General features: G+C 41.5%; 5 protein-coding genes across 5 annotated transcripts; 4 read left to right on the top strand and 1 right to left on the bottom strand.

Annotated features, from left to right (window-relative positions):
* Positions 1 to 4,945: 4,945 nt before the first annotated feature.
* LOC149105480 (uncharacterized) lies at positions 4,946 to 6,021 on the top strand. Its single transcript, XM_089270624.1, has one exon. The coding sequence runs from the start codon at positions 5,056 to 5,058 to the stop codon at positions 5,875 to 5,877; it is 822 nt and encodes a 273-aa protein (XP_089126750.1). The 5' UTR covers positions 4,946 to 5,055; the 3' UTR covers positions 5,878 to 6,021.
* Positions 5,872 to 7,283, top strand: LOC149105479 (uncharacterized). Its single transcript, XM_089270625.1, has one exon. The coding sequence runs from the start codon at positions 5,966 to 5,968 to the stop codon at positions 6,515 to 6,517; it is 552 nt and encodes a 183-aa protein (XP_089126751.1). The 5' UTR covers positions 5,872 to 5,965; the 3' UTR covers positions 6,518 to 7,283.
* A 1,636-nt stretch (positions 7,284 to 8,919) lies between these two features.
* LOC149105478 (uncharacterized) lies at positions 8,920 to 9,526 on the top strand. Its single transcript, XM_089270627.1, has one exon. It carries the CDS (start codon positions 8,980 to 8,982, stop codon positions 9,316 to 9,318), a length of 339 nt encoding a protein of 112 aa, XP_089126753.1. The 5' UTR covers positions 8,920 to 8,979; the 3' UTR covers positions 9,319 to 9,526.
* A 463-nt stretch (positions 9,527 to 9,989) lies between these two features.
* Positions 9,990 to 11,278, bottom strand: LOC149105477 (uncharacterized). Its single transcript, XM_089270626.1, has one exon. The coding sequence runs from the start codon at positions 10,699 to 10,701 to the stop codon at positions 10,300 to 10,302; it is 402 nt and encodes a 133-aa protein (XP_089126752.1). The 5' UTR covers positions 10,702 to 11,278; the 3' UTR covers positions 9,990 to 10,299.
* Positions 11,279 to 11,328: 50 nt separating this feature from the next.
* Positions 11,329 to 27,740, top strand: LOC110055373 (uncharacterized). The gene is made up of 3 exons (XM_089270623.1): positions 11,329 to 11,439; positions 16,317 to 16,441; positions 22,383 to 27,740. Exons 2-3 carry the CDS (start codon positions 16,367 to 16,369, stop codon positions 23,784 to 23,786), a joined length of 1,479 nt encoding a protein of 492 aa, XP_089126749.1. The 5' UTR covers positions 11,329 to 11,439; positions 16,317 to 16,366; the 3' UTR covers positions 23,787 to 27,740.
* Positions 27,741 to 27,908: the final 168 nt, after the last annotated feature.

The following is a 27,908-nucleotide window of genomic DNA, read 5'->3' as shown; positions in this document are numbered from 1 at the left end:
TCTGCACAGTCCGCACGATCTGCACGGTCTGCACGGTCTGCAGTCTGCAGTCTGCAGTCTGCATGGTCTGCACGGTCTGCAGTCTGTAGTCTGCATGGTCTGCACGGTCTGCAGTCTGCAGTCTGCAGTCTGCATGGTCTGCTTTTTGGGGTGACCGCTTTAATTTTAAAGACAGGATAATTTACTCAACGCTACTTTTTCTTCGACTGTCCTGGGGACTCACTCATCAAGTACATTACCTTTGATGAAAAAAGGGATGTAATGGAGGCAGCTAAGCACCCCTCAATTCAAAGTCAGAACAATAAAGAAGCTGTTAAAACAAAAACACACAAATTCCCCTTTCTGTGCATCATTCCCTTGTATCTCAATCTCCTGCTCGACTTTATACTCCAGAGTTTCGCCATCTTCTAGTTTGACTTCTTCCAAATGAGTAAGAGTTTTCATTCTCATAGTTGCGAAATACACGATCACAGCAATCACTGTTGTACACCCAGCAACAGAACCACTAACAAGATATTCATAATGACGATATTAGTCCTTCTAGAGCAAGACTTTTTTCCGACAAAATTATAGCTCGTTCTATCACAGTACTCAACTTTTGGTTTTGTATCCTTGTTCGCCTCCATGCTGGCAGAGCTGATAGGAAAAAAATGTTGACAAAAAAGTGTTTTTAATTTATTAGCCCCTAAAGCATCTCTATTATCAGTCCCAACGAGATTTTATGATGGACCATTGTCCGGATTTATTTATCAGTTCCAGGGCTAAAATACCAAAAAGAAGTTTAGGCATCGATCACGTACTTATGATCGCAAAAGACTTGGTCCCTGAAAATTTGTACGCCATTTAAAAAAGATTTGTTGTAACCATTGAAGAGAATGTTATCAAGTTAACGTTCAGTTTATAAACACTTATTCAAAAAAAGTACTTAAATGCAATAATTATCATTCTGCGGAGCCTATTAAGTGCCATTAAATTACACTTCCAGGTTTAAATCTTCCCTGAAGTTTTGCCCGCGTTCTGTCTTTTTTCCTGACTTTTTTTCCTGCGTACTCATTTTTTCCCGACTTTTTTCCCGGCTTATTTCCCAACTTTTTCCCGACTTTTTTCCCGACTTTTTTCTCGACTTTTTTCCCGTCTTTTTTCCCGATTTTTTTCCCGACTTTTTCCCGACTTGTTTCCCGACTTTTTGTGGAAGGCTGCTGACCCCAATCTAGTTACTGCTGTGGACTTAGTCAACATTGCGGATTATTATCGCTGTTAAAACGCGATATTTTCTCTTCAGTGCGACGCCAAAATGGCCAGCGCTTCTGCCGTGCTTCTAATTCTGACATTTGTTTCGAAAGCGTCCACATGTGATGGCGTTCGACTTGCAAACTACATTCCTACATTGCAAGAATACCTTGCTGGAGGTGACGATCTAATAGACAGCTATTTTCATCTTGGACTGGAGTATACAGAGATTTTGTTGTTTCTTGTATTCAGTCATGGCATCAACTTAAGCCTTAGACAGTTAAAGAGGATTTTAAAAGCCAAAGGACTCGGACAAAGAAGAAACGCCAGCGATTTAGGGAGGTTGTTCAAGCTGTAGAAGAAGAACTTAGAGGAAGCAGTAGTAACGTGGGATACGGGCAAATTACTCAACGATTAGTCAATGACCACCGCATTGTTGTTGGCAAAGAAACCGTTCGGGAGTTGGTAAAGATCCTTGATCCTGAAGGCGTTGAGTTAAGAGCAAGGCACAGGCTAAAAAGGAGGCAATACATAACTAAGGGACCCTATCACCTTGGGATATTGATGACTATGATAAATTGAGGCCATTTGGTTTTTGTATCCATGGAGTCATCGATGGATTTAGTAGGCGAATTTTATGGCTTGACGTTGGATACACCAACAATGGTCCTACCGTTATTTCTCAGTACTTTGTTGACAGTGTGCGGCAACTTGGAAGAACTGCAACGGTTATTAGAGCTGACTGCGGAACTGAGAATGGATATGAGTAGTATAGGACGCTCATATGAGCGGTAACCAATCAGGAGCCGAGAAAGACAATAGGCTATTGTTTGGAGAACAATGGACGCTATTGTTTTCCACATCCAAGATGGCCGCCACAAATTTCAGCCAATCAGGAGCCGAATTAAGAACAATGGATGCTATTGTTTTCCAAATCCAAGATGGCCGCCACAAATTTCAGCCAATCAGGAGCCGAATTAAGAATTCAAGATGGCGGCGCCCACGAAAGTCGGCCATGTTGGAAAACAGCCCACCAGCCTCGACGGAGGACTGGGATCGGTCTCACGGATTTCCATGGCGACACAAATCACGCCAGGGTCACGCAAAAAATGTCATGCAACTTCAAAATCGATACTTACAGTGTCCTGTGGTCCTAAACGACAGAGGTCCGTCCAACAAGCGACCATGATGGAGACTGAGAGACTTGTGTCCGAGGCACTTATATACCTTTCTATTCGTTCCAAAGCATCCTGGGACGGTGACCTCATCGGGAACCAATCCTAGACTTGCCCCACTCCCTTCGCAGTCGAAGGGGTAAAAATAGGGGTAAGGGGGTACTCCCCGTTCCAAAGCATCCTGGGCGGATGACCTCATCGGGAACCAATCTTAGACTTGCCCCACTCCCTTCGCAGTCGAAGGGGTAAAAATAGGGGTAAGGGGGTACTCCCCGTTCCAAAGCATCCTGGGCTGATGACCTCATCGGGAACCAATTTTAGACTTGCCCCACTCCCTTCGCAGTCGAAGGGGTAAAAATTGGGGTGAGGGGGTACTCCCCGTTCCAAATCCTAGATTTGTCCCACTCCCTTCTCGGCCAAAGGGGTAAAATAGGGATAAGGGGGTACTCCCTCTTAGTCTGCTATTTAAAACCTTCACACGTTTTGAAAAGGACCAAAACAAAGTTTGTTGACTCACGAAATGGAAGTTAGAAGAAGTCGAAGACTACTAGGATTGACCCCGAAGTAGATGAGTTCAAGGACAAATGTTTCATCTGTCAAGGCGACCTTGTCATTGACTCCTTGACTCGATGTAGTGCGAAAACTTATTGCTGTGGAAAATGTTTGCACAAGAGATGTTTGCAACAGGAGTTACAATACTCAGATAAGTGCGGACATTGCAAAACCTCAAATCCTCGGGGGAATGAAGATGAGGCACAACTTTCACCTTGGGAGGAGGTGGTACGAGAGAAGATTACCAACGCAACGAATGCCATCAATAGGTATCGGCGAGGGGGACGGCCTTATCATATTCACAATCGTAATATTGTTTCGTGGAGGACCTTGCCGTACCATGCGAATCTTTCCATCTCGTTTGAATTTTATACAAGACTCACCATCTTCGTGCAGGAAAGGGGAAACGCTACCCTGTACACCCATGCCTATGTCAACTTACTCAATCAATAAGGCAGACGGTGTATGAAATGTTCAGTAGAAACATCCCAACGGAAGTAATGCTCTGCGTACGCGAAGTAAAGTTTAGGTTATTGTTCCTGTCGTGGCTGCACTACGACGCTGAGGATGAAGTGATTATCAACAGATTAACTCTTCAGTCATCTTTTTCACCCCCCATTTACCCTGAAGACACAGCTTGGGTGTAACGTGTAACTTTTATCGTAACTCAAAACACTCGTAAAACAAAACAAAAACAAAAACAAAGAGTCTGAGTCTTTATAACGTTTATTGAACAATGATAATAAAAATAATAACATGAGCTCCGAAAGAGAATTGGTTAGAATTTTTAACTCCTTAACTCTTGACCGTCGGTATTCCACAAAGTGTTGGGAACTAAACTCGTTTCCAGTTTCACAGACTCTTGGTCCCTGGCCCCAAAACGCACGATATTCTGCCCTAGTTTTCTTTGCTTTTGGTCATGAAGTCTTTGCCTGATCCGTTCCTTATTCTTGGCATAGTAACTTCTCCAATACTCGTTGATCCGTTCCCTGTTGTTTTTACAGTATTGTCTTCGATAATTTCTGATGTGCTCCTTGTTCTGTTGACAATAGGCTCTCTGGCTGCTGGCGAGTCGTTCCTTGTTGTTTTCATACCATCTTTTACGACACCACCACCACCTCATCTACTACCACCACATTTACCACCGCCACCACCTACACCACCACCACATTTACCACCACCACCACCACCACATCCACCACCACCACCTACACCACCACCACCACATTCACCACCACCGCCACCACGGCCACCACCGCCACCACCACCACATTTACCACCACCACCACATTCACTACCACCACCACATTCACTACCACCGCCACATTCACTACCACCACCACATGCACCATCGCAACCACCATATTCACCACCACCACATGTACCACCACCGCCGCATCCACCACATTCATCACCACAGCCACATGCACCACCTACACCACCACCACCACATTTACCACCACCACCAAATTTCCCACCACATCCACCTCCACCGCCACCACCACCACATTCACCACCACCACTGCCACATCCACCACATTTACTACCACCACCACCGCATCCACCACATTCACCACCACCACTACCACATCCACCACCTACACCACCAGCACTGCATCCACCACCACCACCACCTACACCACCACCACACTTACCACCACCACCACATTTACCACCGCCACCACCACCACCACCACATTTACCACCGCCAACACCACCGCATCCACCACCACATCCACCACCACCACCACCACCTACACCACCACCACCACATTTACCACCGCCACCAAAACCACATTCACCACCACCGCCACCACCGCCACCACCACCACCGCCAGATCCCCCACATTTACCACCACAGCCACATCCATTACCTACACCACCACCACCACATCCACCACCACATCCACCACCACCACCACATTCACCACATTCACCACCACCACCACATCCATTACCTGCACCACCACCACATTCACCATCACCACCACCGCCACCGCCACCGCCTCCACCACACTCGTCAACTCGATCATTAATCATGTACAAAACTAAGGCATTAACTGCCTCAATTCATTTTGAGTCAAACTAGCAAGGAGTCATGTCCCTTTATTGTCGATATTGTCATAGACTATTCTCCCGTGCAGACAGTAGAATTCGTCACGAAAAACATAGTTGTCAAAGGAGTGGATCAGAAAAGACACGAGATGTCCCAAATATCACATTTCCTACCGAAAAGCACCATGGGATCCCTGGTAGAATAGAAATGGGAGAAGTGTTTCGGTTCAAGACACCCTCCAGTATTTTGATCGTGGGCCCTTCTGGTTGTGGCAAGACTTGTTTTACCGAATCGTTACTCTTGGATCACTTGGAAGAATTGTTTGTAAACCCTCCCACTACGATTCATTATTGCTACGGGGCGTGGCAAGACGGATTTAGAGACATGGAAGACGCTGGTGTGCAATTTCACGAAGGGATTCCAGAGTCAGACCATCTCAGGTCATGGTTTCCGAAGGGTGGATTACTCGTACTGGACGATCTGATGGCTGAGGGAGGTGAGGACAAAGCGTTGCTAGACTTATTCACCAAACACTCTCATCATCAAAATATCACCGTGTTGTACTTGTGCCAAGACATGTTTCCACCAGGGAAATACGCCAAGAGTATTTCCAGGAACGCCCACTACATCGTAGCCTTCAAAAATCCGAGAGATCAATTAGGGATGAAGAATTTACTGCTTCAAGCTTTTCCCACTTGCTGGCAAGACATGATGGACGCGTATCAAAAAGTGACCGAACGACCGTTTGGGTACACGGTCCTGGACTTACATCCCGCCAGTGATGACAGGAAACGCGTGTTTAGTCACCTCATGACGCACGAAGGATACCCGCGCTGGCATCGAAGAAAGAGAGAGGATGTCTGATCATTGCCCAAAATGGTATATTAAACATCAGTTTAATCGACTCGGTTCATTTGAAGTACGTTGTCTTGGGTGAAGGTCGACGAGAATCATGGATGATCGTTCAACAGATATTTTTGGCCCCGTGGAAGATAACAATGATGAGAACGTTGAAGAGGAAGAAGAGGTGGATGAAGAGGAGCCTGAAGAGGAACAGGAAGAAGATGAAGATAGTAGCAGCTCCGAAGAGGAAGAAGAAGCGGACGACGATGAACCAGATCCGTGGAGTCCGCTACGTCAAAACGTCGGGGAAGACGTCAAAGAAACCTACCTGAAGGAAGTCCAGCAGTTCCTGGATAAGGGAAAATCCCAAAACTATGCCGAAAATGCTGCTTTCAACGTCCTATTACCTGTAAGTAGAAGAAGGCTACGAAGGACTTACTTAGAGCGTCTAAAATGGACTCACCGTATCAAACACGACGCAATACACCGTAAAGTCATGAAGACTCTTCGACGCTTTATTGAGGAAGACGACATGGATTTTGACGAAGCGGCCGAGTCGGCAGTGGCAAAACGAAAATTCCTGCTAAACAGACTAATGCGGAAGAAGTTACTCCCCGACGATGATGACGAAGAGGAAGTACAAGAAGAGGTTAAGACCTGAATTAGCCATGTGACTCTTATAAGAGTGTGTGATTCCAGGGTTTTAGTCATTATTTGTAAGACGCCACACATGCAAGATGAATTGCTCCAATCAACTGTCAGGGAATGACCAGAGGGTTGTCTGTAAAAAGGCCTACCACAAAAAATATTATGCCAAGAACAAACAGCGAATCCTGGCCCAACAAAAGAGATATCGTGCACAGAACGTCGGGATTCTCAAAACCCGTCGTAAAAGATGGTATGAAAACAACAAGGAACGACTCGCCAGCAGCCAGAGAGCCTATTGTCAACAGAACAAGGAGCACATCAGAAATTATCGAAGACAATACTGTAAAAACAACAGGGAACGGATCAACGAGTATTGGAGAAGTTACTATGCCAAGAATAAGGAACGGATCAGGCAAAGACTTCATGACCAAAAGCAAAGAAAACTAGGGCAGAATATCGTGCGTTTTGGGGCCAGGGACCAAGAGTCTGTGAAACTGGAAACGAGTTTAGTTCCCAACACTTTGTGGAATACCGACGGTCAAGAGTTAAGGAGTTAAAAATTCTAACCAATTCTCTTTCGGAGCTCATGTTATTATTTTTATTATCATTGTTCAATAAACGTTATAAAGACTCAGACTCTTTGTTTTTGTTTTTGTTTTGTTTTACGAGTGTTTTGAGTTACGATAAAAGTTACACGTTACACCCAAGCTGTGTCTTCAGGGTAAATGGGGGGTGAAAAAGATGACTGAAGAGTTAATCTGTTGATAATCACTTCATCCTCAGCGTCGTAGTGCAGCCACGACAGGAACAATAACCTAAACTTTACTTCGCGTACGCAGAGCATTACTTCCGTTGGGATGTTTCTACTGAACATTTCATACACCGTCTGCCTTATTGATTGAGTAAGTTGACATAGGCATGGGTGTACAGGGTAGCGTTTCCCCTTTCCTGCACGAAGATGGTGAGTCTTGTATAAAATTCAAACGAGATGGAAAGATTCGCATGGTACGGCAAGGTCCTCCACGAAACAATATTACGATTGTGAATATGATAAGGCCGTCCCCCTCGCCGATACCTATTGATGGCATTCGTTGCGTTGGTAATCTTCTCTCGTACCACCTCCTCCCAAGGTGAAAGTTGTGCCTCATCTTCATTCCCCCGAGGATTTGAGGTTTTGCAATGTCCGCACTTATCTGAGTATTGTAACTCCTGTTGCAAACATCTCTTGTGCAAACATTTTCCACAGCAATAAGTTTTCGCACTACATCGAGTCAAGGAGTCAATGACAAGGTCGCCTTGACAGATGAAACATTTGTCCTTGAACTCATCTACTTCGGGGTCAATCCTAGTAGTCTTCGACTTCTTCTAACTTCCATTTCGTGAGTCAACAAACTTTGTTTTGGTCCTTTTCAAAACGTGTGAAGGTTTTAAATAGCAGACTAAGAGGGAGTACCCCCTTATCCCTATTTTACCCCTTTGGCCGAGAAGGGAGTGGGACAAATCTAGGATTTGGAACGGGGAGTACCCCCTCACCCCAATTTTTACCCCTTCGACTGCGAAGGGAGTGGGGCAAGTCTAAAATTGGTTCCCGATGAGGTCATCAGCCCAGGATGCTTTGGAACGGGGAGTACCCCCTTACCCCTATTTTTACCCCTTCGACTGCGAAGGGAGTGGGGCAAGTCTAAGATTGGTTCCCGATGAGGTCATCCGCCCAGGATGCTTTGGAACGGGGAGTACCCCCTTACCCCTATTTTTACCCCTTCGACTGCGAAGGGAGTGGGGCAAGTCTAGGATTGGTTCCCGATGAGGTCACCGTCCCAGGATGCTTTGGAACGAATAGAAAGGTATATAAGTGCCTCGGACACAAGTCTCTCAGTCTCCATCATGGTCGCTTGTTGGACGGACCTCTGTCGTTTAGGACCACAGGACACTGTAAGTATCGATTTTGAAGTTGCATGACATTTTTTGCGTGACCCTGGCGTGATTTGTGTCGCCATGGAAATCCGTGAGACCGATCCCAGTCCTCCGTCGAGGCTGGTGGGCTGTTTTCCAACATGGCCGACTTTCGTGGGCGCCGCCATCTTGAATTCTTAATTCGGCTCCTGATTGGCTGAAATTTGTGGCGGCCATCTTGGATTTGGAAAACAATAGCATCCATTGTTCTTAATTCGGCTCCTGATTGGCTGAAATTTGTGGCGGCCATCTTGGATGTGGAAAACAATAGCGTCCATTGCTCTCCAAACAATAGCCTATTGTCTTTCTCGGCTCCTGATTGGTTACCGCTCATATGAGCGTCCTATACTACTGATATGTCGCAGTGGTACAAAGGTTTATTAGGCGAGATGGTGGAGATGATTGGGCGGGGGATTATAGTTTTATCTATGGAAAATCAGTTTCTATAACCAACGAATCGAAGCCTGGTGGAGTACATTGGGGAAAGACTGCATCAGATGGTGGATAGATTTTTTCAAAGATATGAGGAGCTGCGGCCTTTATCACGACGATGACTGTATTGAGGTAGAATATCTCAAGTTTTGTTTCATGCCTCTATTGCGTGATGAACTTCATCGCGCAGCAAGACTGTGGAATCTCCATCGAATTCGACCTTCAACAAACATGGAATCTCCGTCTGGTAGGCCCGATGTGCTGTTCTTTCTCCCGGAAGTGTCGGGTACAAGAAACTATATGGTGGATGTCGACTTGGACGAATTGGAACTTGCAGAGGAGAGATGCTGCTATCGACCTCCGCAAGGTGGTTGCTCAGATGAATTTAAACAGTTGGCAGAAATCATAATGCTCTTCAAGCACACCTGAAGAGGCAACAGCTTTGTATGTCACCTTACTTGAGGAAATAGACAAAATCTAAGATTCCTGGGGCATGCGTCTTGGGGCATCAGTTTGAACTTCAAGCCCTTTTGACACTTCTGTTTTGTTCTGATCCCAAAGCTTCCGGGCTGTTTACGTTTGAGAAAACCAGTGAGGTTATTTCGCAGTTCATTACTTTTCTAGGGTGATTACCCACCCCCTCCCCCCCCCCCCCGCACCGCCCCGTCCTCCCTAAAAAAACAGAACTCGTCGATTAAGACAATTTATTCTTTTGTTGAAATAATTTAATACAATCCATGTGAAACATTTGTTAACATGTAGCAGTCAAGAAATTGATCACATGTACTGTTACCGTCGTTTTTACTGCTACGCGATTTACGAAAATCAAAATGCCGTAAAAATGGACTTCCGACGATTTCCGTCAATCTAACTCCACCCATACCTGCTGACGAATTTGGCGAGAAGTTTTACTTTTCGAACGCTAACGGTTAGGTTATGTGTCACTTTTGACCAATGAAATTCGTCAGCGGTTGTGAGTGGAGTTTGACTGACGGAAATCGGCCGAAGTCTATTTTCAAGGTTTTTGACTTTCGGGGAATAGTGAAAACGACGGTAACTCATTTGAACTATAACAAAAACATGAAACTAAATGTCCACTTTTCTCTTCCCTTGAGCACTATGTTTGTTTTTTTAACAAAGAAAATTGAAACGCAACAAATACAATCCATGTATATCACTTGTTAACATTTAACAGTCAAGAAATTGATTGCACGTACTCATTTGAACTGTAACAAAAACATGAAACTAAGTGTTCACTCTTCTCATTCCTTGGACACTATTTTTTTTCTAACAAAACAATGCGTGGTTCACAGGGTAAAGGTTTACTACTATATCAGCTATCTTTGTTTTTTTTAAGCAAAGAAAATTGAACCTGTTTTACAAAAATAAGTGAAACGCTATTAAATTCTATTAAATTATGTCAAATGACCATGCCTGGCTGTCGTTCATGATATTCGTGAACTCTTCAACAAGAGCCGGGAAAGATTGGTAAGACGTAGGAAGCTCCAGAATGGGAACACATTTACGAGCCACAGGGCGTCTCTGGAGCCCTTCCAATAAAGAGAGAAAAATTGTTATCGAGTCACCGGTGATCACATCACTCCCTGTGCAAAAGCGTAGAAACATAGAAAGCGCCTTCCCTTCCGGGGACTTGACAAATTTCTTCAAATAGTCGAGACTCTGACGTTCAGCATCGGTTGATGGCTCTCCTTGGAACAGTGTAATTATCTTCTTCGCTGTTGGTCGTTTACTTTCGTACGGTTGATCAAGTCCCTCGAGTGTTTGGAAGCTGTGATCAAACACTTCCGCCATGTTTTCTTCCCTCGCAGCACTGACCACTTAGCGTTCAGCGGCCTTCCGCAAAAAGTCGGGCAAAAAGTCAAGAAAAAAGTCGGGAAAAAAGTCGAGAAAAAAGTCGGGAAAAAAGTCAGGAAAAAAGACGAGAAGAAAGTCGGGAAAAAAGTCGAGAAAAAAAGTCGAGAAAAAAGTCGGCAAAAAAGTCGGAAGAAAAGTCGAGAAAAAAGTCGGGAAAAAAATGAGTACGCAGGAAAAAAGTCGGGGAAAAAAGACAGAACGCGGGCAAAACTTCAGGGGAAATTTAAACCTGGAAGTGTGAATTAATAGGGAACTTAAGCACGCACGTTTTTGAAACGCGGACGGTAACCGGAAGTGAGCTTTTTTCACTTTAAACTTGTCCTCACACAATCATATTCACATTGCTAAGTATCTTTTCTTCGTTAGAGATGAGTAGTATAAAAATCTGGGGGACAATACGGTCCAAGCATGCGAAATCTTTTCTTCCGGTTGCCGTCCGCGTCTCAAAAACGCACGTGCTTAAGCTCCCTAATGGCACTTAATGGGCTCCGTATATCATTACCTTCGTCGACCCGCTCCCTTTCAATCCCGATTCCTGAGCAGTCTTTTAAACTTTTGCGCACGCGCACACGAGAAACCTGTTTCCGAGAAATCTACACTAGCAGGGTTGGACGACGTGACTTCCTCGAACCACTTTGTATTTATGTTTCGTATCGCTGAATATTAAGCTGTCAGGTAAGAGCTTTGCTCTTGTTTGTTTGATTTAAATACCTTCCGTACCAGTAGTAGCAGTTTAAAGCACGCTTCCGGAAAAAACTACTTACATCTTCCGTGTTACAGCGACATTTCTGCTTCGACTGTCCTTCGTCGCCGCCAGGCTCTCCGGCAGTATTCTCAAGTCCTGTGTTTGTTAATGGAGACAGTATCGACTTGAAATCTATTTAAATCATGGCAAAGTGATCGTTCTGGTCTCATGTTTCCTTGTTATCTTTAAGACAAAAATGCCCACATAGGCGCACAGGCACCTTGGGACTTGGCAAGCAACCTAAGCTAATTTAGGTTAACTGGAGTGCTATTCAGGCTAACGGAAGTGCTAAGTAGACTTAAACCTGCAACCTGCAACCTGCAAAACATACCTGCCCCTTTGAGAGTCTTGTTTTGGCCATGGCAGACTTGCAGCAGGGGTGGATCTAGGGGGGAGGGTGCGGGGGGTGCACACACCCCCTCCCCTGAGATGAAACCTTCTTCTTGGTATTCGCGTTTAAAATTTGGTTACCTCACCAGTCATTTATGCCATTCCTTAATGGTGCACCCCCTCCTAGGAAAAATCCTGGATGCACCCTTGTGCAGCATACACTGCAAGCCTTCCATGAATTCAGAAGCCATGTAAACAAGATGGTACACAACATGGACATACTAGAGAAGTACACCTCCACAGAAAAATTCAAGACAAAATTTGAAACACCCCTTTTTACACCAACTTTCAGTGGTATGTGCAAAGTGACTGTCTTTTGACATGCCATCTCTTGACATGCTGTGTAACCAGGCCTACATCAAAAATGTAAGCACAACTGACCTCTTTACACTGGAACTCAACATTTAGTTGTGAAAAATGGATTTGACATCAGACTAAGGCTAGGAGTATCAAGAAGTCATTCAGCTGTGAGAGATAAATCGACTGTTTTGGATGTTTATATCTTTCAACTATTAACTGATCAGTAGTGGCCCAATTGTACAGGAAGTCACTATTTAGAGCCAATCGACCACTCTGGCTTTGTCTGAATTAAGCTGTAAATCAGGAAACATGCAAAGTCCATGATCTTCTTCATTCATTTGAGGTCAGTAATTATCATTTATTTGTCATTTGCTCAGCTGATAACCGGAAAACTTACCAGTTTCCCTGAGTTAAACGGTCTTGCAACTGTTTACATAGCATGTCAAAAGATGGTATGTCGAAAGATGTCGCCTACGGACATAACACTGAAAGCAGGTGTAAGACATTCCAAATGGCTCTTTTCAGAGCTTCCACAAAAACAAAAGTCTTGGTCTTCGTTCGCTTTGATTTTTGTCCTTTTTTTGATGGAAAATGAAATTGGGAAAGGAAATGATATCTTTATCGTGGATTTTCACCATACACATTTAACCGATCTGTAGCTAACAGAAAACCCCAGGTCACTCATATCATCAGTCTAAGTCCTTCTTTGTATTAGGCAAATGTCAGAGAAAGTAGCTTACAAACCTTGAAATCTAAAAGGAAAGGCCAGAAAGGAAAGGAAATGCTGCTGTCCCGACTGATAACCATGATATGTTCAGTGCGAAAACAATACTTACTGGTAAGATCAGCAGCAGATACATTAATGCTACACTTTACACTGTACTCCTGGGCTTTACCTAAAATATGCCCGTTTTTGTAGTTGTCACAACCCTGATTTTCATCAAAACCATAACTTAACTATATATCACTGAAAAGCCAGATGCTTGCAAATTACAAAAATGTATCTTTCCAAGCTGTGTCAATTATATTGTAACATGACACCGGGCTCTCAAAGTATCACATGCTGTGCATGACCCCTATGTGCTTGAAAAAAGATTTTTATTTACAATTTACAGAAAAACACATCTTTTTACTTGTATTCTAAAGTAAACAAATGATCAGCTGAAATGAATCAGGGAATTTGCAAGACTTTGAAAATGCGGAGCTGACTGACAACCATCTAAAGTTTGCAATCTAAATTGTGAAACATTTATTTTGATAACTTTTATCCTAAGAATTCTTCAGCAAATCCCTCATTCATATCAATTAACACAGTGAGATCTGAGATCTAGGAATCCTGAAAATTTGAGGTCAAAAGCTTAAATCCTTCTTGAGATATCTTTCTCAAAGGCAAAAATAACTCGTTTTGAGAAAACGAGCTTTGAACTTACAGGGAGCAATGCTTCTCAAAATAAAATTCCAATACCTTAATAGTCAAATCCCGGTAAAAACAAAAACTCCAAAGTTTTAGAGAAGTTCAGGTAAAGCCCCCCCCCCCCCCTCCCCCCACTTTTTAAGGTGCCAACTTTCATAAGAAACCACTTGATGGCCTACAGACTCCAGGTTGGGCGTCTAATCACACAGAGATTCATAAAAAGTAGAAACGTTTTTATGAGATTTGGAAATCTTGCCAACAGCATTATTTTGTAATGCATCTCTCAAGTGTGGTTGCCCAAATCATGAAGGTTTTGCCTGAAAAATTATACAATTTCTGTAGCTGGGGAGACTGCAGCCCCCTTGTCCCTCACCACCCAGCTCATATGCCTACGAATGCCCATAGATATAAATGTTAAATAAAAGGTGAATAAATTAAATACGAATACTATACTGCAATGAAAATTGAATCAGGTTAGAGACAATTCATTACAACGGCTTTGAGATATATTACATCAAAAGTACATTCAGCTTTAATGATACAGTGAAACTTGTGTTAAGCGGACACCCTTGGGACCCTCACAAGTGTCTGCTTAAAACAGGGTGTCCGCTCAAAACAGTTTCAAATATGTTGTGCAATAATAGTTAATTATTAACTCTTTTGTAACACAGGGTAACACAGTGTAAGATCAAAGACCAGCTAAGACTGCTCATAGTACAATGTCCAGTCAATCAATGCATCAATCTGGAATAATCACTTAACTTTATAATGACATTGCTGAACAATGTTAAAGGAGTCACAGCTAAACCTTAAGTAGTAAAAAGCCCTTGAAGTGTCTGCTTATTGCAGGTTTTGTGCAACAAACTGGCTTAATATTGGTGCCTGAGTCCAGTTAAGAGAGGTGTCCGTTGAATGCAGGTTTATTTTACAGTACATGTGGGGAAAAAAATTTGGGAATTCAGCTAGTGGCCACTTAACAGAGGGTGTCCGCTTAATATGGGGTCTGCTTGATACAGGTTTCACTGTATTAAAATTTGAAGTGAACTTGAGGTCACAATTAAGGCCTGTCAAGACATTCTTTTACTTTCCATTTATATCACCCCTCCCCCTCTATGAAATTCAGTTTTTAGTCAGTACAGTTCGAAAGGAGCCTGTCTCAAATATGATAATGGTGATGATAACAACGACGACATCAATGATGATGACAGCGGGGACAACTAACGGCATTAACAGCTGTAAGAGACTTGCTTTGATTTTCTATTGTGGTTGCGCATATAAACATAGAATACTCAGTGCCACATGAAATAAGGTCTGCTTTCATACTCAACAGAGAGAAAAGGGAACAAAGTTTAGGTAAAGACAAACTGTCATCAGAAGTCAATTAGGACAACCTACACGAGTTCTGAAAAATTTTAATCACAGGGTACTTTCTCTCAAGTGTCGTTGGCACTCAAACACTTCTGCAGTCTGCTCCTTCTAATTTCTCAGTGTGATTTTTTCGTGTTCACTTTTTTGGATGAGGGGCAGGGCTTGAAATAACGGTCAGTCAATGGACATTGTCCGGTCAAAAATTGGTTTTGTGTGATCAAATGGTTGGATGACCAGACATTTTGTGTGGTTGATTACACTTCAAAGGAAAATTTGATTCAGAGCTTGTTCTTCATTAAGTTGTACATTAATCGTGTTTGCAAGAAAAAGAAAGCAAACGAAAGATGGGTCTTCCAGAGTAGCGTGTCTATCGGTGTGTATGCTAATGCAATAAAATTTTTACTAATGACTACCTCTCTACACAGCCATTGCAACTATTTTATCCTGGCAGACAGTCCATACATTCAGTCTGATTTTACCCTCTCTACAATGACCACCTCTCCACAATGGTAATGCCCTTTAAAGCCTGTCCCAACTGCCAAAAATAACCTTTCATCAATGGCCAGTTCAACGACTGACAAAACCTCATTTTTTAGGGTGTCTTTAGTCTCTGCTTCTGTTTAGTTTCTGTTTTATAGATATATTTTGATAGTGTTATGTATTTATATGCTAAATCAAGTATTTTTAAAGACAAAAAATGTTGCAACCCTGAAAAAAAAAGGTGTCATCTTACACCCCTACCTCCACATGATGGCCACCTCTCTACAACGGCAACTTTCCTTGACCGTCCCTAAGGTGATTGTTGTGGGGAGGTTTGACTTTAATCCATATTGTAATGTTGCAGCCTAATGTGGAAAGTGAAACAGACGGCTCTTGATGTGGTATCATAAAACTTAAGGCCTTTACTAGATTAAGGTGAAATTAACAATGACAACTTAGTTTGCGTGAATCACTTAAGCTTGAATAAAAATTGAATAGTTAAGTAGCAAAAGGAAGTGATAGTGGGACGTAAAAGTGTAATGATATCAATTTTATTGAACATTGTGGATCAGTGCTGTGTAATTCTGTACTTTTTGCACTGAATATGAGCTACCTCTACAATGAAAGCTCACTAAATGCACTTGCTTGATATTCAACCATTTGTCTGGCCAAAATTGTTTCTTGACCGAGCAAAAATAGATTCGACTGCCCAACTAATAATTGGTGCCAGTCAGAAAATTATTTCAAACCTTGGAGGCTAGGGGGTTGACTGGTTTGTCTTGATTTATTTAATTGTGGGTGCTGTTCAGTTGCCTGGAGCACATAGGGTTAAGATGTGACATTTCACTTTTGCAGGCAATGGCAGAAAAGCTAACTAAAGATGAATATGTCCTGATATATGTAGCATGAGTGAAAGGAAAGGAGCCAACACTAAGGAATTGGATGTCAAAGACAAACTGCAGAATGCTCAAGATCATAAGGTATATAATATATAGATTTAACCAATCCTAAAAGTGGAGCTCCACAGTTATTTATTTGGATGTTGTTAATAATTAAATAATCCAATATTATGTAAAGGCAAATTTTGGACAATTGTAATTTCAGCACCTGGCTTTTGATTACACTATAATGCAAATGAGAAAAGCTAGGGCTTTCCACAAGTTGCTCGAGATTTCTCAAAAAGTTGCCCGCAATTTTTAAAAAAGTTGTTAAAATAGTCAAAAGTTGCTTTTGTAACAAAAATTGCTCAAAAAAACAAAAATTTTTTGTTGCTCTCTTCCTTCATTTGATTTGATGCAAAAATATGCAAAAAATGTACCTCTAAGCATTTTTATACAATTTTGCGGTGTAACCAATGTTGCTAAATAACTTTGTCCCCAATCAAATCCAAAAAGTGCACGAGTAAAGACCATGCAACAATCAATACTAATCTTGTAAAAATTCTTTACCTCAAACACCCACGTCAGTTGAGTGTGAATGTCTTCCTCCCCCATTTTGAATTTTCTTTAAAAAACTATCGCTGACCTAGCAGCCCGGTTGCATGCATCTTGGGCGTGGCACCGATGATCTGCCCTAAGGGGAAAGGAAATGATACTAAAGTTAATATGTGACATGATTGGTTGATAAAAATAGAGAAAAAGGAAACATATACTAAAGTGGATACATTAAAAAATATAAATATGTTAAATTTTGTCACGCCTGTTTATCCCAGAAGGTTCAAGAGTCTTAATTCATGGGCAGATTTCAGGGGAACCAGAGAATACACTCCCCCCTCCCATGCCTTTTTTTTGTGGAATGAATTTTTCAAGCCATGGTCGACATAAGTCAATCGCTTTTAGCTGGTAAGCACTCTCTAGATCTCTTTGAACGTTCGTTATATAAATCCAAACTCAAACTCCCCCGCTAACTCAAACCAAGTCCCATTTCCCTGGATTTGACCCTACTTTTCAGTCGTTTTAAGTGGCAGTCCCGCTAATAGCGGTCCACTCGACTTCGGGACCAAAAATAATTTTCCTTCATTTTTTGTCAATGAAAAGGGTTTGACACATATAAAAAAGCAATTTATTATTTTCGAATTCCGTATTTTTGCTTTGCTACGAGCCAAAATTGAATTTTGGCCGAACTGAGGTTGCCGACCGTGATCAGAAAGGTAAAATTCACCGATTTTGTGAAGCGTGCTACGTCGCCTAAAATGCAGCTCACGGAATTTCGTTTTCATACGAATTTTAAGGTACATTCATTACTTTGACTGATGAAATATGGAAACTTTTTGAAAAATTCTAAGCTTACCAGCGAGGCTGGAAGACACCCTACTCCGAGGCCTTTGATCATCTACTTAAATTTAGCCAAATTTGACGGGGAAAATCTCAAAAGTTGGGTCTAAATGAAGCCTAAAAAGCACATCACAGTAAATTTCGTGTCTTAATCAACCGTTCTATAAGTTCAAACCGGTGGGTATCTCCTTGGATTGCACGCGAGAACAGATTAAAATCTGCCACAGTCAGTGTGTTTACATAGCTATTGCTCGTGTCAAAGCTCGTTTGCATAACCCTAGCACCCGGTGAAAATACATCTTCTTCCGTTCAGGTTCGTTTGTTGACCTTCTGAGTAGTGGCAAATAGCTTCCTTTAATACTCGTGTACACTCTAGATCCAGTTTTGAGGTGAAGGTTGTGTTAAAGTTGATCAATTCTCAAGACTTACGAGACTCCAAAAGTAAATAATGGCGCCGGTCTGCAGAAATTAACTGTAGCCGTCGTCCCGACCCTTCAATAAATTCTGCCGTAGAGGTAGCACTAGGAGAAGAAGAAAATCGTAAGTTTTCATTTACCATTTAATGGCAACTGAATCCTGTACTACTGCCAAGACTACTGGGAGGTTATCTACCTTTCCTTGGAAAATATAACGAGTTGCTAACACATGAGGGCGGAGGAAGCAGACATGGACCTAAAATTCACTTTTCCTTTCCCATTATCAGCCGTTCCTTTTTCATAGAAAACACAATGGAAGAAATTCAAAAGATGGGACCAAGAAACCTTCCAAAAAACGTCCATATCGAAGCGCGTGCAGATGTTGAGAGGCCGATTTCTCACTTTGTGTTTATAGGACTACTAAGCTTCCCATTTTTTCTGACGACACCAGAATTATTGGCCATAAAAATAGTTTGTCTTTGATTTCTCCGCCTCGCGAAAAATATGGTTAAGTGTTGAAAGAAGTTGATAATTATGCCCCATTTATGACCAAAACGGCTGAAAAACCGACCCTTTGGGACCGCCCATACCTACATAGCTCATATAAGGGAGTACTTCCCGGGCACCAACACTTGAGTCCCATCCCAGTAAGAGTGCATGTCCTATCACTTAACCATATGTTTCAATAAAATTTGAAAAGGTGCAATGATTGTCGTCGTTCGGTCATACTGAAAAGATTGCACTAGTCCAAAAAATTAATGGGTGACTTTTTCATTATCAATATTGAAATGAGAAAATCTTGCCAAATCTAATGATCGGCGCGTGCGGGGTAGGGGATTTGCCCTCGGCCCCTGGTAATTGGCCCAGGGGGGGGGGGGGGGTACTTCCAGAAAAGTTGGGTGGGGGTGTGCGGAAGGAAGTAGACATTCTGAAAGAAATTGCTTCAAAATGCGAAAATAAATGACTTCAAAAAAGTATCAACCTTCTACTATATTAGGTATACCCCTAAACTATAGCTTATTTAGCAGTTCTTAGTGCATAGCTTGGTATGAAACAAGTCCTGCATTCCATTTGCATCCCAAAAAAGGAACTAAAAACTTGTCGGGGTGGTCAACCATGTCTTAGACAGGAGGGGGTCACAATTTTGTGGCTTCAATGAAGAGATCTTCACAAGACAATTTTCATGGCAAAAATTCATAGAAATCTATCAAATATTCACAAAGTTATGACGTTGTGTGGTGGAAAGACAACATTTTAATTGATCATTATATCCCTTATTAGTTAACACGGGGACTCCCTCATGAAATAATTCTGTACATTTTTTGCGGGTATGAGTGAAATCGAGCAGTTAAAATATACTCAGTTCCTAAATCTCTACCATATCTCTCCGCCTCCCACCCCCCCCCCCCCCAAAAAAAAAAAATTTAAAGTTGCTAGTATACCCTTGTGTGAAGTTGTGTAAAGCTAATATGTACGCCTTACAGGCAAAAGACACTTAAATAATTAAGTTATTTAGTGAACTTCTGGGTTCTAACTGGTTTGAAATAAAATTAATATTGAGACGTTCATGCTGAAAAAAAAAAAACAAAAAAACATTCAATCTAGGACTCAAGTATGAATTCTTTGTTTCCACACATTTGCATCGTTTTCTAAAATCCAAAACTGAAGAGCCACCAATGAAAGATTTTATCCCCATATTTAAGCATAAGAGGGGGTAAATTTATATCTGTTAACAAGTTTTCAGCATAATAGCTTGCTTCATCAGGAAACAAGCACATTCTGAATTTCAGAGTTATGGCGGTGCGTGACATCACAGGTCACCCAAGCGTAACAGAAGAGGTTGTGTGGGGAACTGTAGCTAAAATATAAGAGTTTGTATGGAGATCAGGGGTTGACATTAAATTCGTTCAATGTGTGGGTAATTTACCGAAGAAAGACTCGTGAACATTCAATGATGTCAATTTTTCTCATCCTGGAGAGTTTAAACGAGATTTTGGCAAATTTTGAAAATTTTGTCCTACAGTGTTATAATAAGAGACAAGCTTGTCTCTTATTATAACAATGAGATGCTGCTGTATTGTAAATGTATTTGCTAATTTGCGAGCAATCGAAACTTACTGCTTCAGCTTATAACTAAAAAGATTAATAGGCCTTGATAGATATATCCCAAGCCAAACTTAAAAAAAAAAACAAAACAAGAAATATGAATTTTTCTTAAGGGTTTAGCACACTATTTGTGAAAGTCAGCAAAATCAGCAAAAGATTAACTGATTCATTATATTATACATTCATTGTATTATTTCCTGCTTCAAAGCAAGCCCTTTAAAATGTAGGCAATCGGTTAATTGCGGAGCATTTGCCATTTTTTGTGCTAGTTGATGAGATGAGATATTTGTTACTGGAGTGTAGGTATCTTTCAATCAATCAATCACTCACCCACTCACTCACTCACTCACTCACTCACTCACTCAATCAATCAATCAATCAATCAATCAATCAATCAATCAATCAATCAATCAATCAATCAGTCAATCAAACAGTCAATCATTCAATCAATAATATTTTAGCTTCATTTAGACCACAAAATACAAGCTCACACCATATCAAAGCATAACCACAGTAGCTCTAAATTGAGTGGATTCCCAAGAAAGCCTAGCTCGTTTTATGAAGCCCGAAAATAATTAACAGTTATTCCATGAGTGCAGGTTGGATATGAGACAATGGATAGCCAACGAGGCATGTAGCTTTGAGTTGACTATAATCATTTCGTATACAACAAGCGTGGGTGCTATAATAGTTTTTATAAGACATTGCAGTCATCATCTGTCTTCTGATTGGCTAAAAGCCTACAGTTAATTCTGGGAAACAGCGCAACCTACAGATTATTCACTAATCTGCTAGCAGATTAGTGAATAATCCGTAGGTTGCACACGCAAGGCAAGATTTCCCAGAGCAATGCCAAGTTCATGTAAGAACATGGCTTGTCGAAAACAAACTGTGTTCCGTGCGATAATGCGTTTGCCGTTATTTTCTTTAAAACAGTGTATAATAAAACAATTATGAGATTCGATTTTTGTGATATCCGAAATAATCAAGGTCTCGGTTAGTGCTGACAGCCTCAGCCTTCGGCTTCGGCTGATAACACTTACTTCGACCTTGATTATTCCGGATATGACAAAAACCACATCCAATAATTGTTTATTATGTTTTGATAATGGCGGAATTTCCCAACTTTTCTGTCCACCTTTTTAACGTCTCAAACTTTCAAATGGAGTCTTCAGCTAGGTTTCCCGAGATAGATCCTACTGATTTACTCGAGATGACGGAGAATACTGAGAGATCAAGAACACTCAAACATGCACAAGGACCCTGTGGCGTGCTGAGCGAAGCGAAGTGAGAAAACTTGAGGCTTGATATTTGCCTTGTTCATCTGTTTTTGGATGCTATCCTCTGATTGCCAAATTGGACTCGGCCTACGGCCTCGTCCAATTTGGCAGTCCTAGGAATTTTTCTCTTCCAATTATTTCCAAATTGGACAGCATATAGTCCTGTTACATATACAAATCCTGCCAAGAAAGAGGACATTCTTGAGCTCCCCCGTTCGGGTTACTCTGAGACGCCCCTCCCCCTTCCCGAGAGGCTGTACGGACGAAAGGACGCTCGTTCGCTCAACGATGACGTCAACCAAAATTTCTCGGCTAGATTGTTTACCAATTTTCCTTACCCATGGTGCTTCACTGGCGCGCTTCGTGCGCTAAAGCTCTGTTATAAAAATATTCTAGTCTTGCCACGTGCACCTGGCCGGTAGTTTTCCTTCTCGTCATCGTTTTCAAGATGAGAAAAAAGTTATTTAGGGTATACGTTAAGCTACGGGTTCCGTCATTTCTTGTTTTTTGGTTTACTTTTTACTGTTTTTGTCGACGTAAATGATTTTGACGAGAAAGGTTTTTATGTTCTTCTTGTTTATGTTACTTTGTAGTTTTTATTCCTCTTATATACTGTAAATATTTGTGCATACTACCATTATCATTCCTCCTTAAAAGGGGGGGAAGCAAGACAAAGGCTCAGTAGTGTATATATTTTTAAAACTGAAACCATATTTACAATTTATAGCCCCAAGATATCAATATAACGATTAAAAACGTAATATAGAATCATGATCGCTTATCACACAACCCACATTTGAAACTGAAGAGTTGTTTTCACGATGTTTTGCTTTCGTTCGGCTTTAGGATCAAGAAAACAGCCAGGGTAGAATATTAGTCTACCCAGCTGAGTTTGATGCAGAAAACGAAGAGGAATATTTGAATTTTCAGCATTGGTGCCAAGAGGATGGAAGGGATATGCCATCGTGGCCGCCCGAAGAGGAAACCCCCGAAATAGAGGGAAAAAAGAGCCGAAGAGATCCCGAAAGCGACGATGACAGCGACGAAGATAGTGGCGACGAAAGCGATGACAGCTATGACTGGTATCAAGAATATCCAGAACAGTATAAAGTCACGAGCGATCCAATGCCTGCTGAAGCAACCATGAGACGTCCGATCGCCTACCTGCTATTTAGAGACAGAGCCGAGCTTATGTTTCAAGGTATGATGAAAGCTATGTCGTCAGTCAAAAAATCTACAAAATTAAGGCCCTTACAGGAAGCCGTTTTGAAGAACATTAAAGAAAACAGACAATCGCCTCGCATTGCGTTGTCGCTTGAGAAGACTAGCTTTCTGGTTCGTGTTTCTGTTCTACGGTCATCTGTGCCTATTTACCGCGACATTAGGGTCCCATCAAATATGAATCTGCGCATGTTCCAAACCCGCGTTCTGTGTCCTGTCTTCGACTGGGATCCAAAGGTAATGCCTTTAAAATACATGTACTACCTCCCGCACACGTGCTATCCCTCTGGGCGCCGACCCTTGTCAAACTTTAAAGACATTGTGTTCACAATACCCTATCAAGACGATTACACTGGGATGATGATGACATCCAACGACGAAGCCACCAATGCGGAAATTATTGACGATGGGGATGTTTGTCTCGTAGACTTTTTGCAGGAGGTCGGCCACACTCTATACTACCAGCATAACCTTACAATACCCTTAACGTTACAGCTCAAACTTTTGCAAATTGGCCAGGAAGATACTGTGGAGCTTATCGGAGGGACGGGCATCAGTCCACCTGAGAGTCATTTGGTAACGGATGGCCCATTTGAACAAGAGATATATGGAATTGATGCTTTCAACCTTGCTATCAAATGGCTACAATCTGTCTCTATCCACGAGAGCTACAAGAAGGAAGGCAGGCGATTGTTGCAGATTAAAAGCTCACAGACATTTGACCCGACAAACTTTGATCTGCCTGGTGCGCGCGAAAGACTTAATCGGTCAATTCGTCATTCTACTGCAAGGACCCATGTACCAATCACGACAGGGCAATCAATGGCCATGATTATTTCAAATGACCCAAGAGCCTTTAGGAATCTCCCAAGAGTAAATTTTTTGGGAATGTGTAAAACATGCCATAAAGAGAACGTCAAATTGCTAACATGCGGACGTTGTAAAAGCGTGCATTACTGCTCAAAAGACTGCCAGAAAAAAGACTGGAAGTCTCATAAAGCAGTTTGTGCCGTCGCTTACCATAAATAACCTATAGCACTAAGAATAGGGATGATTAAGGGTCTGGGTCTTTCTGGAGGTACCGTCGTCACAAGAGAAGCGAAGGAACGAAACACTGATAGACTTCTCCTGGGAACTTCATTGTTTGGTTGTATTGTTTCTTTTGTTGTACGTAATCTGTGCCTCTGTACCCACAAAAGGAACCAAGGGCCTGTGCGTTTTCGATTGATCGTATTTCGAAATAAGTAAATGTGGAAGAAACGTTCTAGAAATCACTTGCTTTTATATAGTATTCTTTGTATTGCAGCACCTACAAATCTGCTTAAAATGAAATATTTCGATGTATGTAGAGTTTAAATGGTCCAAAAATCACGCAAGAAGAAATTTGTAAATAAAACATTGCGTATTCTTTTTTCTGGAATATGCTCAATCGAAAGCACACTAAATACTCACCGATGTAATTAACAGCACTCTGGCTGAAACCGTAAGGCACTTCAGTTAGGAAACTTGACTAGGTTGCTTTGGAACCCTAACATAACTCGTAGAAATAGAAAGGATTAACTTAGATTGAACAGTGTAAAACGAAAGGGGCCGTTTCGATCGTCGTCCCCGTACATAGTAACTTCTGACTAGTGCCGTTTCTCATAAGCTTTGCTGTACCCTTCCTCCATTTACAAACAACTTCGTTAATGAAACGAGAAACAACTTGTCTTTCATTAATCAAAATTTTGAAGATTTACTTTAGAACATTACATCTTCTATTGAAAAAAACAATTTCAGGGGTTAAATTTTGTACTAGAATGAAATTTAAAATTGCCATCACATATAGCATTTATAACAAACTTCAATAGTTTTGGTAGAGAAAAGGAACACAAAGAATAAGGTTCATCTCGGTCTGTTAAGTTGTGTAAAAATGCTGCAAGAATACAAAACAGAGATGTACCTTGAACAAACAAATTTAATCAGCCCTTAATCAATGTCTTCAAGTTTAATGCAATAAAGTCCATTTAGAAGTAGAAAAATTGGTAGAACTTGTATGCTAGATATTGCTCAGATTGAATTGACAATGGCAGTAGCTTAAATTTAAAAAATACGTACAATAACTGTAACATTTTCTCTCTTTAAGTTGTCTGGTTAATGATGATTGCAGTAAAAACCTGCGTATGAGAACCTGCTAGGCTAAGATTGTGCATTTAGATCCCTTTTACACAAGAACCTGTTTTAGCCTACAAGTTTGAAGCAGGTTCTTATTTTGAGAAATTCAGTCAAACACTGAATACACAAGTACCATGTTTGGCCCAGCGGCAATGCAGCGCCATGTTTTAATGTTGTTTTTGTTCAGCGTAACTTGCGTAGCTTTATATAAAGTTCATAAATGACTTTAACATGCTTGAATTAAAGGAATTTTTATAACATATATTATGTATGCAATACCAAAAATAGGCCACACCCACCAATGACAAAAACCTTGTTAATTTTTAAAAATACGAACTTGTTTAAGAACCTTAATAGCCTAATTTTCCAGTTAGCACTATTTTTATAGGCTAAGAACCTTAGCCTAGCTCCAAAAAACTTAGGTTCTTTATACGCGGGTTTTTTACTGTATCCTTGTTTTTAATTTAGAAACGCAAAAGTTACGTGCCCATACAGAGTTAATTCGGCACAGTTTTGTTTGTACGTAGAGTTTGTCATATTTCATTCCATAAACTCAAACAGCACAGGAAAGGTTAATTCATCTTTTCTGGGAATGCCCGATCGATCACAGAAGCCTTTTGGAATAGTGTTCAACAATTTTCGTCTCTGTTTATCTAATACCAGCCTCACAAGTTTTAACTTTACGCCAATATTTAGGTCTCAAAGGAGAGAAAAGCACCTTGTTATTCAATCATTGTTTAGTACTTGGTAGAAGTGACAGAAGTGGCACAAAATACTCCAGTCATTACAACTCCCTGACCTCTCCTTTGAACTTTTGTTTAAACAGGCAAATTAATTGTATGATATTTAAGTTCTCCTTTTCATTTCAACAGCTTAAATTTAGTATTTTATGGCCCTATATTTTTCGTTGGCGGTATTGATTTCAGATTCGAGCAGCTTGCTTGGAACCGACAAAATAGAGACCGGACGATAATTTCCTGGATCGGTGCTGTCATCCTTTTTGAAAATCGGGGACACCCTTGCAAGTTTCCAACCCTCGTACGCAGTTTCGTGGTGGATGCTCCATCGCAAAAGGCTCGTGAGGTGAGGGCTCACTGCATGACTGGCTAATTTCAAAAGTTTTGGAGAACCCAGTGCCAACCCCACCACTGATAGAAAAAGCCGGCACTAACCTCCAGAGCGGTTAGGCGGACGGACAGGTCTACACACAGCTTGTTCACAGGGTAACTCTTGGCACGGTAGGAGAGTACCACGGGCAGACTAACGCGTACTAACATGCCATCTCCGTATGCGCCTCCGCTGATAGCGTATGCTGACACGTATCCTTCAATGCTCGCTGTGACTTCGGCAGAACGATCAATCTAACAATGTGAGGGTCACATCGTTTTGTTTTTAGTAGCCACTCTCCGTAATTGAAAGATAACCTTAACTGCTTCCATTTTGCAATTTTTATTATCTTATAAGTGTAAATAGTTTTTAATTTTTAACTTAGGATAGAGGGCCCTGGTTCGTCAGCTTTTTACTGTTATGTGGTACCCTCTGTAAATAAAGTTGTTACTTACTCACTTACTTACCAACGATAGTGGCAGCCAGAGAATACCGCTATTCAGTGGTAATGTGCAGGGGAAGTGAATGGGAGGAGCAATAAAGAGGGGAAACCCCTTTTACACAGTCGAACCTCCCGTAAGCGATCACCTCTCGCTTACAAGAGTCGAACTACAGGAGCTCTTTTACCAGGAGAAGTCCGGACACATACTTTTTGGAGAGAATATATTGCGTGAAATTTTTAGGTGACGATATCTATCGGTAAATCCATTTTGTTTCGAGAGTTCTTTTCATACTCTGAGTAGCGTAGTACATACAGTGAACACAGAGATCAGACCATTGTATCGGATTGTAGCTTAGAAGACGTTAAAAAAATGGGAAATTCTAAAACCGTCATCCTAAAAAGTGGGCTCGCGGTCGCTTGCAAGAGGTGGTCGTTTACGAGAGGCTCCAACTGTAAAGCTTTGACTGGGAAAAATTTGGTGTTTTGGATATGTGGTCGCTAACCTGCGATCAGGCGGTCCTTCCCTTTTGTTTGGGAGACTAAGGGAAAAAAACGCCTGATCGCAGGTTATGCGGTCGCTAATGGGAGGGGGTCGCACACGAGCGCATTCTGAGGTTAGACTATATTTTGAACGATGTCCCTTGGAATTGCACCATAGCTGAAAAGAAGCAGATGCGTCTGGAGTGCTATTCCTTTCTTCCGAGCAAAGCGCTAAAGCTTTTGCTTTTTAGCATCACATAAGACGGGGAATAGGGAAATCAGAAAATATTTACCTCTGCCGCTAGCCTGACGTGATTGACTGAATTCGGATCCCAAGGAAAACGTAGCTGACTACTCACTTGAAAACTTAGGCTGAACCCCACTTCAACTCTCAAGATAGAAACCGGAACAGAAATGGCTGTATAAAAAAATAAAGGAAGGCGGTTAACATTTCTGATCTACATTCAGTCTTGCTCTGGTAGACAAAGGGCCTTAAGTTCTTAGGCTTTAGTAGAGAGGCGGCATTTACGTTTCATTAGTTGGTTAGGGGAGTAGTTGTACTCCATTCATAATTGTGAACACAAGCGCTCCAAAGTAATCAATTATATTTGAATTACTGATCGTTTATTGATAGTGTCTGATGATCTGTAATCCAAATGATTTATTCTTGGAACACTTGAAGTGAATATTCAAATGCGCGCGCGCACGGATCATTCATTTCAAAGTCACTAATAACATTATCTGATATTGTTGTAGTTACTCATAAAGCATGAAAACGTACTAATTCTTTGTTCCACTGATGCTCTGTCTTGCTGTTTTGTCCATCCTCCATTTCACTTCTTCGATACCTCGGGTAAAGTATATCAGGAAGACTCCTACCTGCGATTGAAAGACCAAAACTGATTCCTATTTCCATGTCGCCGTTATCATGCATGTATCCATATCATTGCCTCTCCTTTAACATTAAT

Source organism: Orbicella faveolata, unplaced genomic scaffold (genome assembly GCF_042242905.1).
Source record: "Orbicella faveolata isolate gen_17 unplaced genomic scaffold, um_ofav_v1 contig_34, whole genome shotgun sequence".
NCBI classification, from domain to species: Eukaryota; Metazoa; Cnidaria; class Anthozoa; order Scleractinia; family Merulinidae; genus Orbicella; species Orbicella faveolata.
The sequence above is the reverse complement of the archived record's forward strand: the minus strand, read 5'-3'. Positions and strand labels throughout refer to the sequence as shown.